At 40.0% G+C, this 14,355-nt stretch overlaps 1 protein-coding gene across 1 annotated transcript in view; it reads right to left on the bottom strand.

Moving 5' to 3' along the window:
- Nucleotides 1–870: 870 nt before the first annotated feature.
- GNA12 (G protein subunit alpha 12) overlaps nt 871–14,355 on the bottom strand; it is a 38,643-nt gene continuing 25,158 nt past the window's right edge. The window contains exons 3-4 of the mRNA XM_057416914.1: nt 3,260–3,310; nt 871–2,277 (exon numbers count right to left, since the gene is read on the bottom strand). Of these exons, the coding sequence (XP_057272897.1) occupies nt 1,708–2,277; nt 3,260–3,310 (621 nt within the window). The 3' untranslated portion in view covers nt 871–1,707. The remainder of the gene's footprint in view (nt 2,278–3,259; nt 3,311–14,355) is intronic.

The raw sequence follows: 14,355 nt of genomic DNA, 5'->3' as shown, positions 1-14,355 counted from the left end.
AATTTAAGTCAAAACTTTTTCAGTTGCTTCTTACCTCAATATTGTGCATGTTGCACAGCACTGAAATAGCCGCATCTTTTCCACTCTGAAGCCTGCACAAAGCCAAAAGACTGCTACATTAGGAAACTACACAAAAATACTGATATGAACATCTGCAAGCTTCAGAGAGGAAGAAAGATTCCAGATTTTATCCAAATTAACATGAAAGGATAACAGAACAGGACTTTTTATGACCACATTTCCCATGGGATTAGCAGCTGAAGTAAAATGTTGCTTGTTTTGACATGCCACTGCAGGCTCAAAGGGGATAAGAACTCTAGGGAATCTGCTGCCTTTTTATAGGTACAAACAGCCCTTCAGGTTTTCTTCTTGGATAAAAACTGTGCCAAAAACTGCACAGCAAACTACTTGAAAGTTACCTAAAGGATAGCAGTACGGTGTTGATATGAAAGGCAGATCTTCAGTTTGTCCATGTTCCCCACTGTAGTAGGAAAGATCAGATATGTCTGTACACAAAAAAGGCACCTGACAGTTAGTTTCACTGATTGAGTGTGCTAGGAAAAAAACAGTTCATATCAATATTGTCCATCGCCTCTTGCAATTTGACACACAAACCATTGCCCAAAATGGGCAACACCAAACTCCACTGTACTCAGAATTCCATGTGCATTACTATAGGCTAAAGATCCCATTAAGACACAGATTAAAGGCTAATTTTACAGCAAGGTCTTGCTGTCCAAACACATCAGTGCAGCTGTAAAACTGGGATCTCTAGGGTATTCAGTCTTCCTATAAGGTCAGCTCTTGGGAACTAATCAAGCAGCTGCTGTACTACCAAAACCTTTGCTTAAGAGTTTAATCAGCAAGCCCTGCTACACAAGATACCAAACCTTCACAGACACTGCCAACTGCGGGTGCGAGAACAGTGCTCAATTTCCATCACGTACATCTCACTTGAGCACCCACTGGGCAGATACATGGTCAGGTGCTCTAGCACAGGCTGCTTCACCAAGGAAATCAGTTTTCCCATGATACAATACCCTTCACACATAGTGCAAAATAAAGCCTTCTCCATATCCTTAACTTCCCTCCCAATTTACTCCAATACTGGTTTCCTTACATGGTTTCATACTTTTGCCTTAGGAGACTCATGCAAAACCTTCAGACAAGAGCTGTGCATCCACCTTGATAAGCGGATTCCAGACCTCTTGGCAAAGCTAAGGGTTAAGAACAGAACTTCCATTAACATTCTCCATTACAGCTGCCAATCTCTTACATTTAACATTAGTCTGATTGATTCAGCACCTCCAAACTACAAAAAGAAAAAAAAAAAAAGGCAGTTTGTATGACTAGTGTCTCTGAAAAATGAGCATACTCATTTAAAACGTGTCTTCCATACATGGTTTGTCAGAGATTTCTTTTTTCTAAGAAGGCAGAAGGTGGTTGTGTTATTCAGCATTCCAAACTAGGTACAGAACCTACAACGGCCATGTTTCAGTAGTGTTTCTAGTCCAAATGATTCAGTAGCTAACATCAACATTTGACTCCTTCGGCCTATAGCTCCTCTGTTTGGACTGGCTAGTTTACAGCATTCCTGAGCCAAGTAATTAGCATGGGTCCTACACCACATGCAAGGGCCATAAAGAAAGGATAAAAACTTTGATCTAACCCTCTGGCAAACTTTAACAGAACACTGCCTGTTTTCCTTCACTGCAACATAATATCCTTCAGATTCTCTTGAAGGATCGTGTCCTTCACGGCATGAAACACAAAGCGGATGTTTTCAGTGTCTATGGCAGTGGTGAAGTGATGGAAGAGCGGCTTACTACGATTTCTCCTCTTCCTGTCAAAGCACTGCACCAGATAACGTTGAACATCTTCTAGCCTGTGAGGGTCGCCTTTGAAGTCCGAGAAATACTTCTTAATGCTGACAGTCTTTACCTTCTCTACAAGAAGATCCATCTTGTTGAGGAATAGGATAATAGAAACATTAAAGAAAAGCTTGTTATTGACTATTGTCTCAAAGATATTCATGGACTCCACAAGTCTATTTGTGCGCCTGTCTTCCATCAGAACCTGATCGTATTCACTAGAGGAGACCATAAACAAAATTGAAGTTATTCCATCAAAGCACTGGAACCATTTCTGACGCTGAGATCTCTGTCCACCCACGTCCACCATCTTGAAAGGTATTTTTTTAATGATGAAGTCATGCTCTACTATCCCTTTGGTGGCTTTTCTAGCCAGCAAAATATCTTGTTTGCTGGGGAAATAGTTCTGTAAGAGAAAAGGAGAAGAGCATCAAAAAACAGTCCTTCAAAAATGCTGGCTATTGCCAGAATATTGAAACAATAGGAACAATCAACAGGAGTCATGTTTTGTTTATTAATAAGTGAAGAAGGAATACTAAACTTTAAGTAATGAGCTGTTGATCATTTATCTCAACACATTTGTAGACAGCTACAGAAGATCCTGAGACATACAAGAATAAAAATATAGGACCAATGCACTCATTCACACTTCTCTGTTTCAAGCCTCCCATTTTCAGGCTGACACCTACTTTTTCACCATGAAATTCTTAGCTACAGCATAATTTAGGAAGTGTTCAGTAAAACAGATCAAGTCATCCCTGAAAGGATGTTTTTTACAGTTCATTACTCTTACAAAGGAGATCTTGCAAGCTTTAGCGTAAGTACTTCTCCTAGGTTCACACTTATGACCAGCAAGTACAGCAACATGTTCTACCATAGGCTGTGGCCCACCCCACCACTGTACAGATTTGTTCTTCAGAAGCTCATCACTGTTACTATTTAGGCACTGTTACTATTTAGGCAAGCCATGTCCCTTCTTTCTCCTCCAAGTCTCCTGGCAGATGTTTCCATTACAGATTTGAAATCCTACAAGTGCTGGCAATTATTTTTATCTGGTAAAGTTTCATTCTGATACCTCAAGTAGCAGCATCCATCAGATTGTCAGGAAAAGTGAATGAGATCCAGAGGCTGTATAGAAGAACTGATAAAATACATGCACATATACAACTTCCATAAACAGTATTGGTCATTTGCCAAAAAAGATGAAGCAAATACTAAGCTTCAGTTTCATAAGGCTGGAATTTACTATTCCTAAAGAAAGAACACTGATGTTATTTAATTCATCATTAGAAGAAATTCCAAACATCAAATCCCACTAATCATAGCACACCCAGGCTTCAAATATCTCTTTGAGCTCTTTTGGTTCAGAAAGAGAAGATACATCTTACCAGCTGACCGATCCGATCCAGGTTATCCAGGAAGTATTTCACCGATTCACCCTGTGGAAAAGGAATGAGACAGGAACTAAGCTTTGTTTTATAGGATAGCCAATCCAACTAAACTATAGCCTTTCACTTTCCAATATGCATGGGGGTCTAACAGAGCAATAGCACAAGTGGAAGCTTGAACAACACCCTGATATGCTTAGGAGCTGGAACACTAGAAGGAGTACATAGTTTAAGTCACGTAAACTGCTGATAACGAAGTGGAGCTGCCAGAATATACCACCACCATGGAGGTAAGGTAATATTTCTTCCACAAGCAATTCCCTACAGGTTCTAGAAGAATCAGAGTCGAATAGAGATTTCACTAAATGCTCAAATCTAGCTAGTGAATCTTTACAATGCAAAGAAGTGTTGCTGAAGTCAGTCTTTTGGCACAAAGAATTACTTTTCTCCTTGTATGATGAATGCAGTTAGTTGCCACTGGGTGGGAGCAAAAATTAAACATGTTTGTAAGAAACCAATGCATTTTGTTTAAAATTCATAGCCATGAACAAAAGCATATCCTAGACTGGTTGGCATTTCTTTAGAAAAGGGAAAGATTTAAGTCACCTGCAATTTGTGAACATTTAAGCTAGACTTGCTTGTCAAGAAAAGAAAAGAAAAAGCGAACATTCTGAAGGATTTATTCTTTTACAGATAGTTTCCCTTTTAGGTTCATTCTAATGATGATTTGCTCATCTTGTACAAAATCCTTTAGTAGTTATTTTGAGAAGAATACAGACAGTGTTTACAAAGAAATTTCGCTCTTATGTGAAAATGCATGAGGGTCTTTGTGTTTTGTGCAGTATGGGGTTTTTCTCTCAACAAGCCTGCCCATGTATCGCACTCAAATCAAGTGCCACCTCGCATAAGTGGATATAGGAAGACCTTCATGTACTTTGTAGAAGGAAAAAGACTGTTTCCACATAGATGCAGACTTTACTTCTGGAGTGAAATTCTCTTTGTCAGAAGCCCATTCTCATTGAAACACTTCCCTTTCATTTCTTCAAATGAAGACGATCTGTTCAGTAAGAAAGTATTCTTCATTGTTTAAGACACGCGTCTGTCCTGGGTTCAGCAGTAGTGGTCATTTTTCTTCTTAGTAGCCAGTACAGTGCTGTGTTTTGACTTTCGGCATGATGTTTTGGTTTGATAAAGGACTTTGTGAGCCTCATGCTCTGCCAGGGAGGAGGGGAAGCCAGGAGGAAGCAGAGACAGGACACCTGACCCAAACTGACCAAAGAGGTATTCCATACCACAGCACGTCATGCCCAGGATGTAACTGGGAGTTACCCAGAGGGGCTGGGACGGCAGGGTTGGAGGAGGTATTGGTCGGTGCTTGGTTGGGTTGGGGGGGCAAGTTATCAGTCAGCTGGTGGTGAGGTGTTGTATTCTCTTCCCTTGTTATTTCCTTTACCATTGTTATTATTGGTGGTAGCAGCAGTGATCTGTGTTATACCTTAGTTACTAAACTGTTCTTATCTCAACCCGTGGGAGTTGCATTCTTTTTGATTCTCCTCTCTGTCTCTTCGGGAGCAGGGGGAGGGAAAGAAGGGGGGGAGCGAGTGAATGAGTTGCCTGACTGGGTTTAAACCACCACAGCGTCTCACAGTTGTAGCCATGTTGTAAGAATGATATAATGGAAAAATCCTGCTGCCTTTTAATCACTTTAGGCAGCAAATCACATTATATCACAGATCAGGGCTGTGTTGATAACTACCCAACCGACAGTAGGTGCCCTCACCAAGTCACCAGTTGAGAATGAGAACGTTCTCAAAATACCATCTCAGATTCCAACAGCAATCTAAATTCTTAAATCATCCATTCTCCTCTACACCATTAGCAAAACAGATTTATTCCCTTCCAGTACAACCGCAAAGAAATGCCAGCACAACAGCTCACCCTGAAGAATCACACTGGAGATGAGAGGATACCGGGTACTGTGCAAGTACATACTTTGCGCCTAAAGCATAGACAAAAAAAGTCCTGCAGCTTATTATTTCCTAACATTTTAAACTAGAAGTGCTTTTTCACAAAGGAGAGAATGCACACATATTTGCAAAAACCTACCATGTATTACAAAAGATTTACCATGGATCACTAGCAGAAAAAAATACTTTTTTTTGGGGGGGGGAGTTTCCAAAGAGCGATTGCTCTAAGAGCTTCCTTACAATCATGATTTTTCATAAGGTGAAAGTAATTTCCTGTAGTTTTTGGCACTCTGTTGGATCAGTAGAGGTATCGCAGACCGTATGAATAAGAAAAGTTCTTCCTGTACAGCATTAGTCATATTAGGAGATGGAAGAGACCAAAAAGAAAAGGTCACTGAAGATTCAACACACACCCCCGCCCCCCCCATCTATTGTGCTTCGTCCTACACAATGCCTTTAGATGTGCAACAAGGCTGCAAACTGTCTGTCTCTGATACAACTTATTCCTACTTTCTACCCAGTTGCTTTAAGAGTCCTTGCCTTGTCCATATCCCCTCCCACGCTGAGCAGGAAACAGCTGTATGCATGTAAACTGCTGGGACACACAAGCAAGTTCACCTGATTTACAGCTTCTGCCTCCCCCATTTCCTGCCCCACACATCAATCAGTTTAACATTTTGCACATTTATAAGAAGGTAAGAAAATAATCTAATGAAAGAAAAATACATGTTCATTTCTGCAGTGATTTAGGGAAGCTGGACTTCCCTAGGCTCTTATAGAGCCTTTCACAACATTGTAATTAAGCCAAATAACTCATTCTGGCTAATTTTGAGCAGTAATTACAACACACCTGGGTAACGCAAGTCAGGTTGCTGGAACAGGTGTGAACACCATATGCACGCTCTGACAGATCTGAAGAGGTCCGAATAGTCTCTTCCAGCACAGAAGTCAAAAGACATCCAGTACTTAAGTCAAAATACCTGCTTCCAGTCAAAACAATAAATCCCTGACAAGCTCCAGAGAGTCTAAAGTTAAGAAAGGCTCAAAACATTAAAGCACACAAATCTGAAGGGAGAAAGCCCCCCACCCTAAACAACCCCAAATGGACACCACATACTGAAACTCCCTACTTTAAAGATGATTCCCTGATCAAGTCCTGTGTTATGGCTTATGGAATTGTGGGTTCAGCTCCTGCTCCAAGATTTCTCACACAACCTTGCTCTCAGCTTAGTCTGATTCACTGAAAACTTGGTTACTGCTGGGAAATCCATGGGGTATTTCAGTTCATGGAACAGGCCAGCACAGGATAACTGCAGATGGCACCAACTGACCTGATGAATAATTTGTAATGTATTTAAATGAGGAAAACATGGAAACTCCAAATGTTAGGGCTGCTTTGTATTTGGATTTTTAATTGGAACAATTGTATTAGCTGAACATTCCGTTATCTTTTTTCCTTTGTCACAATGGAAAAATAGCTCACAATATTAGTTAGCTCTAGAAGTCAAATTTAGTTAACTTTATAAAGCTGCACTTGAATGCAATTCTGAATTCAGTTGATAAATTATTATTTATACAAAGCTATCATGCTTTAGGTATTATACATGCATAAAACCACACGTGCATGTCTACATATTTAAAAACATAGACTCAGTGAATTTATGAATTGCTCATCAAGGTAGGGTTTCCATTCGAGGCAAATTAACATCAAAATAAAAGCGGATCAGCTTTTGATAGTTCAAGACACAAACAAGCTGGTTTAGCTTTTTCAGTGCAAATCGTTAGTGTTTCTCCAAAGTCATTTAGCCATCCCACTGCACTCAAAAGCTGGCTCTGCACTTCAAATGCTCTCATTTCCCAGATCTCAGAGTTATTTCTGGTTTACTGGCATGACTTCCTATAGAAGTGGTAGCCAATACTTGCAACTGATTCATCAGATACCAAATTGACAGACTGACAACTTCAATCACAGTATTTTAACAGTTCTAGTGGGAAAAAAAAAAGCTCTTTTGAACATTGCAATCTATTTCAAACTATGCTTGCAAGCAGAAAAATAGAAATGAAAGCCATCCAAATTATATTTCAATGCCTAAAGATAATCACATCATAGTGTGCTCACTCAAACAAGCAAAAAAAAGGTCCAGGTCAGATACGTCAATCTTTTACAGGCTGCTGCGTCACAGAAAACTGTGGCAGCTCAAGAAGCTTCCTCAGATCAACTGCGTTCACCGAAGACTGTTGAGCTTTTGTCTTTTCAGATTTAAAAAGACCCAAATCTTTTATTTCTCTGTTAGTAAGTAGCCTGTTTCCTTTTAGAAAACACTCTAACAATATTCATAAATAATATTCTTAAAGTCTGAAAGACATCATTTCATTTCAACCAGCACGGTCCTTAGATACGAAGCAACAAAACATGTCAGTGAAGCATGTCTGTACTTACATTTGTTTTGTTTGTTTGTATTTTTGACTAATAGTTTATTTCACATTTGAAAGCTCTATCAAATCCTGAGGTGACCATCATCTATTTTGCTGCTAACACAAACGAGCTAACTATGTTTTCCATCCTCCTTGATAATAAATCACAATGTCAAAACCCTGTCTGTCATCCATGCCCTGTGTTTTCTGGAACAGTGGTGGGGGAAGGAAGAATGACCTCCGAGTTATGAATTTTACTCAGTTCAGATCCTCCTGTTTAGTACACCAGAGCATAGCATAGACCATTAGTCTTCCTCAACTTCTTGCTCACCACACAAGTGTTACCACAAATGCTTGGATGATTCACTCTCTCACTGCTAATCTCCTCTCCCTCTGCAATACATATCCTCTGAGTAACAGTTTTGCCAACTGGGACCAAGTGAAGGAATAAGGGATGCTGTTCCCATTGTTCAGTAGGATGAGTCACTGCACATCTGGGAACTGGGGGAATCAAGAAACACAAACAGAAGGCCTAAAATGAGCCCACAAGTTCCACAATGCAGCATCACAGTTGGATCTTTATTTAAATTAGCATTATTTTTTTAAACTGCCCTATCTGCAGTATAAAGCTTGGGGAAGCCAGAGAAAACAGAACAATTTGCTTAAAAACTTACTGGTGGAAGAGAAAGGGGGGAAAAGGTAAAATATAAACATTCACTCTTGTTTCCTGAATTAGTGTTGAAAGCTCTTTTTTATATGCTAGATTATTTTGAACAGAGCTTTCCCAAGGGGGAAAAGCCACACAATTGAGAAGGTTTTATTCTATATAGTTTGTACTATATGAATGTCATCCTAACATTAGCTCCAAATAAGTCACTATGAAAATAATTGAATTTAACATCTCTGTCCCTTCAGGCTAGGTTCATAGCACATAAGAAATCTCCACACAGAAATATTGTAACTAATCTGGCATCACTTCCTTCGCCATCGATAGCCTTACTGCAAAAAGCAAGCAGAAAACACTTGGGCAGAGATCCCAGAGTACTAATTCAATGAAAAATAAAGGCACAACAATGTAGATTGCTTTAAAATACACAGACACTCTGTAATAAGAAATGTTCTCCAAGGCTATAGTTTAATCAACTCACTACTTTAACCCTCAGCCAGTTACTCCATGCGACAGTTGGTTCGATCATAAACAGCAGTGAAACATCCTATTGTCCAGCTCCCTAAAATACAGACTCATTTCAAACTGCCTTCTCAAATGCAGTTCCGTCTACATTCTGCTCTAAACTAAGACTTGAAAGAGGACCCTGTGTTCCAAATTGGCTTTTTTCCTTCCCTTGTCCCAAGGCCTTTTTGACATAATATTAATTTAGCCCTTCCTGATCATTCTGTCTCTAGCTGCTAAATTTAGAGTGCACGATTTAAGGTAGACCTGTCAGTCTTTGCTTGTTTCAGATGATGAATTAAACCACACAGGATGGAAATGTTATACTTTAAGGAAGCGTCTAACACAGATCTAACAAGATTCCCACAAATACAGCAAAACACACGGAGAAATAGGAACTGCAACTGCCCCAAACTGCAGCTGAATCTGCAAGATGAAAGCAACAGTGACCCAAATAAAGCAGTGTTTGTATCCCACCCTCCATTCAGGAGATGTTAAACACTCGGCAGCAGGGCTGAGAAACACAGAAGAAATCCCAGAAAGAAGTTTGGGAATCTCCCAGCCTTTAACCTCTGAGATCCTGGATACACAAATGGGATGGATTTAATGAAGTACTGACACAGAATTTAATCCAAAGTTGGCCTTTCTATAAGGTACTATCCCATCAGGGCTACCAGAGACACATACTGACGGAATGCAGTCCTAATGCTGACTTTCAGTACTAACATGCAAGTAAAATGTATGTTTTTGAGATAATTTTTGAGACAAGACCTCACTTTTTCTAAGCTTTCTGGGATGTTGGTCACCTGTTGCATGTATGGGGTTTGAATGTTATCATGTCAGATGTTTAATAAAAGGAAGCTATACAAAGCAGAGGCCCAAGGGCAGAGTTATTAGCACAGAAAAATGGGTAAAATAACCAGGAGACTGGCAATTGAAAATGTTGGAAATGTCAGATCAGCCAAGTTTTAGGTACTGAGATTAGAATCCGAAACCTCACCAGCACAGAGACACAGGAAATGCTTTTCTTAGTGAGAACTAGTGGCCGCAACAAGCAGGTTAACATCCTGCCACAATCATACATATATCCCTTGACAATAAGCACACAGACATAGCTCCAGGCTCTGCACCCTGGTTTTGTCCAAGGGGAGCAGTAGTCCTTTACAGACCCCAAAAAGCCAGGGTTAAAATTTTCATGAAACAAACAACTTCCCCTCCCCGAACCTGCAGGCTCCTCCAACAACTTACTTCTAAACCTGCACTTCCATTCAGCCTCACTGGTAACAGATTTACTACAGCCAGAATGTGTGTCTCTCCTCTGTGACAGCTGATGAATTGAGTATTATTTTCCAAGGACATAAACAAGTCTGTGCTTGTTAAGAATTCACTCAGAAGGATGCTGAAGTAACCTAAATTGCCCTGAAATGCTCATGCCCATTCTACTCCATAATTCTGTTCTACAGATAGCCTACATGCTGACTGGGCACTGAGATTTACTGACAAAAGACAAACATTAATTCTTCATTCAATCACAAGTTCCAAGGCAGAGACCAGCAACTTCTGCACATTTAAGCCATACAGAATTCCATCCAATCTCTCTAGTATTGTTTAACTTCCTCCTTAACAACAAACTGAGCTACTGGCTCCCATTCCGCAACTCCAGTGCTTATCCAAGTTGCTGCTATCTGTACCCTACAAACATAACGACTACAAAAAAGTACCATTTGGTTCCAAGCTTCTAAAAAATACCTTTTTTTTTCTATAGCCTAGTCATGCAGTATAGGGATCAGAAGTTAAAGTTAGAAAAAATCAGTTTTTCTTAGCTCAGTACAAGCAAGCAGTGCAAAACTCAGTTTGTCCAAGTCAGGATGGCTTTCTATAAGCTCATCCTTCATGCACACAGGCCAAACTGTATACTTTACAACGTATGGATAAAAAACTGCGTGCTAAATTCATTATCCCCCATAAAGTCTAGGCTAATCTGAGCTCCCACATCAGTGATAAGACTTGTGGATCCCTGTGACAGAATGAAATTCTAGCCTTCCAGCTAAGAAACACTCTCAACAGGAGCGGAGCTGTTGTACAGAAGGGCAACACCTACATGTCTTAGCTATTCCCAGCAATTAAATACAGCAACTTTCTGAGAGTGCTGCAAGGAAAAGGAAAAAAACACATTTCTTCCCTGAAATTCTAGGTGCTTCTACATCAACAGGATGCAGAGAAATTACTCGATACTATGTTAACAGTTCTGTCCATTTGTCTCAAATACGCAACAGTGCCTCAAGGAGAAAAGGAATTTTCTGTTAATAGACAGAGGCAGGCTCACCCAACACTGCAAGCTTCAAGAAACATTAACAAAAATCCCCATTGTTTTGGTTTTACTCCTATTTACTGTTTCTTCATCACTGCTATTTCTGCTTCACAGATTTGCAATGACTAGAAGGAAAAGCAGGTGCAAACAGCAGAGAAAACAGTACTGGCCACAAACAAAAATATGCACAGTTCAATGCAAGAGGGTTAAATGATTGCCTTTATTTTTAATTCTGGAAACATCCTTAACCAGACTTGCACATTAGCCACAGTGATTTCACATTTCTCAGCCTTCACTGACTAGCAGCTAGCAAGCTTCAAGGAGTGGATGCAAGGGGATATATACCCAATTCATGTAGAAGAATCATGGTTATGTTTAAGCAATAAAAAACTCTGATAACTGTATCCACCATCAGCAGCATGCCCAGCTCACACACACACACTCATCCTGGCAAGAGTGCATGACAGACACAGTCATAAGCATCCCATGAAAGGATTCCTTCCTGTTTCCCTGCCAACTGTCTAAGCGAATGCATTGTCTAAAATAGCAGCCAGAACCCTTTCATCTCAAACACCGGAGGTTCTTCGTGAAGCTGAACTAACGCACGCCAGCTCAACTTCTCATTCCAAGCACAGCCTGCTACAACGCACAAGAGAAAGCAAGTGAAAGCAGCAATCTGCCACAGTGAAAAGAAAGTCCTGAGCTGTAAATGGAAGGATGGATCCAAGATTCTGGCCAATGACTAGCAAATTATCCCGTTTATTCTCAGTGGGCAGCTGCCATGCAGAAATGGGCATTTCCAACTAACACATCAGAATTTAGAAGCAACTGAATGTTTTTACAAGGCACCAGGAACGATGCACAATCACGTTATTATGTGACCCTAGTCCCATGCTTTGTTTTCAGCAGCTCAGTATGCAAACCTGAAACTCCCTTTGTTTACAGAAGACATCTGCAGAACTAGAACATTGATCAAAAAAACCCCCATTACCTTATGAATTAAACTAGTCAGCAGTGCTGATTATCTGATCAAGACTAAATCACAAGTTTACCACCACATTTCCCTTTCAAATCTTATCAGATCAAGGGATGGGAAATAAATATCTTAGATCTCGTGGGCTGAACAAACAGCTAACACCAGCCATGAGAGAATGTTGAGCTTGGACTTTTCCATGGCAGGTGGCCAGCTGGAAAGCTAAGCAACTTGAATGCACTTACAACAGACATAACCTTGAGTATCTCTGCAAACGGTGTTTCCTACTCCACTTTTACATCACAGCACTTGTTGAAAAAGTGCCCCAATGCTGCACTTGCTGTGGAAACAACAACAAATTTGTCTATGTTTGTTGTTAAAAGGTGGATATAAGAATTGGAAAGTGTCATTTATTCCTTATATTTGTTTTTAAAAAGATTGTCTCATTTTGTATGTATACAACCAAGATACCTTTGGATGTGATGCAGACCAAAATGGTGGTCTTGCAAGATTTAGAAAGCTGCTCAGGACCTGAAAGTCAGTGTTTATGCAGAAATCAGACCAAGATCAAATGCAAGGTAAGTCTCAGTTGATCTCAGGTGTGCTATTTAACAATTTGATTCTGATAAATCCAAATGTACATGCAGTAGAGAGGAGAAAAATAAAACTCAGGTTTCACACCTCATCATTCCCCAGGAATCCTCAAGCCAGTCTCTGTGTCTAATTTTCACAAATCATTTGTCCTAGAAACAAACCTTCCCCATTTTCAGGAATAGCTTGGTATTTGTTAATTTTAAAAGGTTGACCAACTTGGAACTCTGAAGTGCACTGTTTTTGCCAGCTGTTACTATGTGACTCCTCAAATCAGTGGAATTTCATAATGTATACTTGCTTGTTCTCAGCACTGAGAAGTTACTCAATATCTCATGTTCACCCACTTACACCAACACTGGCATTGCCTTGTTTGACCTTTACATGCACCTGTAAATCACTAGTGATCAAGCTGCCTCATGGCATATGCCACAAATGAGTATTTCTTTAGTTCACGGCTGTACTTTGGGTCTGTGAGAGAGGGTTTCACCCAAGTGACTGCCCTACCTATAACCTCATTTCTCCTGCTCCAGTGCCAATGTTGCACGTTGAGTTCAGATGAACTACAGTGAACCTTAAGCCACCTTTGGTGATCTGAAACAAACTTCAGCTTCCATTGACAAACAAGTTCTTTGTGATCTGATTTACAGTCATTATCTCAAAACATTTATTTATTCATACCCAATCACGACGATCAATTAACCCAAGTATTTTCTCCCCCACTGAAGGTTGTTTCAGCATGAGGACAAGGGAAGTTCTTTCAAGTTTGCACTTAAACCTTGGCACTACTGATGCTTAAGTATGAAGATTTAGTAACGTAAACTTTTTATTTCATGTCAGAGTTTGTTCTTTCAGAGCATCCAAGATCGCTTTTCCCACATTTTTCACTTCATTCTACCACGTGACTCCCATCATTACTTTCACTTATGAAACCAAAACTGGAATGGATTTACCTAAGCAGAAGCGTAAAGCTGTTCAGATACTGGTTCACTAAAGGATTAAACATCCCTGAGCAAAGACCCACAAGGTGAGATGGGGCTGGTAACTGCATGAACAACAACTGCACTAATGTGCAATGCCATCCTATTTTCATGTGCACTTAAGCCAAATCCTTTGACACAGTCCTCAATCATAAAGTCTTGAAGCTGAGGCTTATTAGAAATTACCATGGAGGAAAAAAGCCCACAAATAATTTAAATCTTGCATCAAATGGAAAGCTTTATTTTGATTCATCCTCATGTACATCTGATTTAAACAAATTAAGCACTGAGCACCTGAACACAAATCTAACATTGAAATAAACAATTTGAAATAAGTGACTTAGTTTTCATCCTTAAGGACTCATCTACAAGTGTAAATTACTCAAGCCACAGTGGAAAATGAAGTGGGTTTCACAAACTTCAAGCTGTTAAGCAGGCTAGGCTATTAAAAAGAAATCCTAATTAAAGCCCAGTCACACCCTACTGACTGCAGAGGTGGAAACAGCCCAACCACACAGATGGCCATCTGAAGTCCTTGCAACCCAGAACGCATGTGCTGGACTGGGAGAAAGAAGACAGAAAGAGAGGATATAGTAGGTGGTTTCTTTTGCCTCCTACCCACATCTATCATCATTACTGATTCAGTACTGTACTCTGACCAGACTGAGACCAGATGGAACAAAGTCTT

Source organism: Pezoporus wallicus, unplaced genomic scaffold, assembly GCF_028554395.1.
Source record: "Pezoporus wallicus isolate ANWC-B61680 ecotype Strahan unplaced genomic scaffold, APGP_CSIRO_Pwel_v1 scaffold_7392, whole genome shotgun sequence".
NCBI lineage: Eukaryota > Metazoa > Chordata > Aves > Psittaciformes > Psittacidae > Pezoporus > Pezoporus wallicus.
Note: the sequence above shows the minus strand (reverse complement) of the source record. Positions and strands in the feature narration are given on the sequence as shown.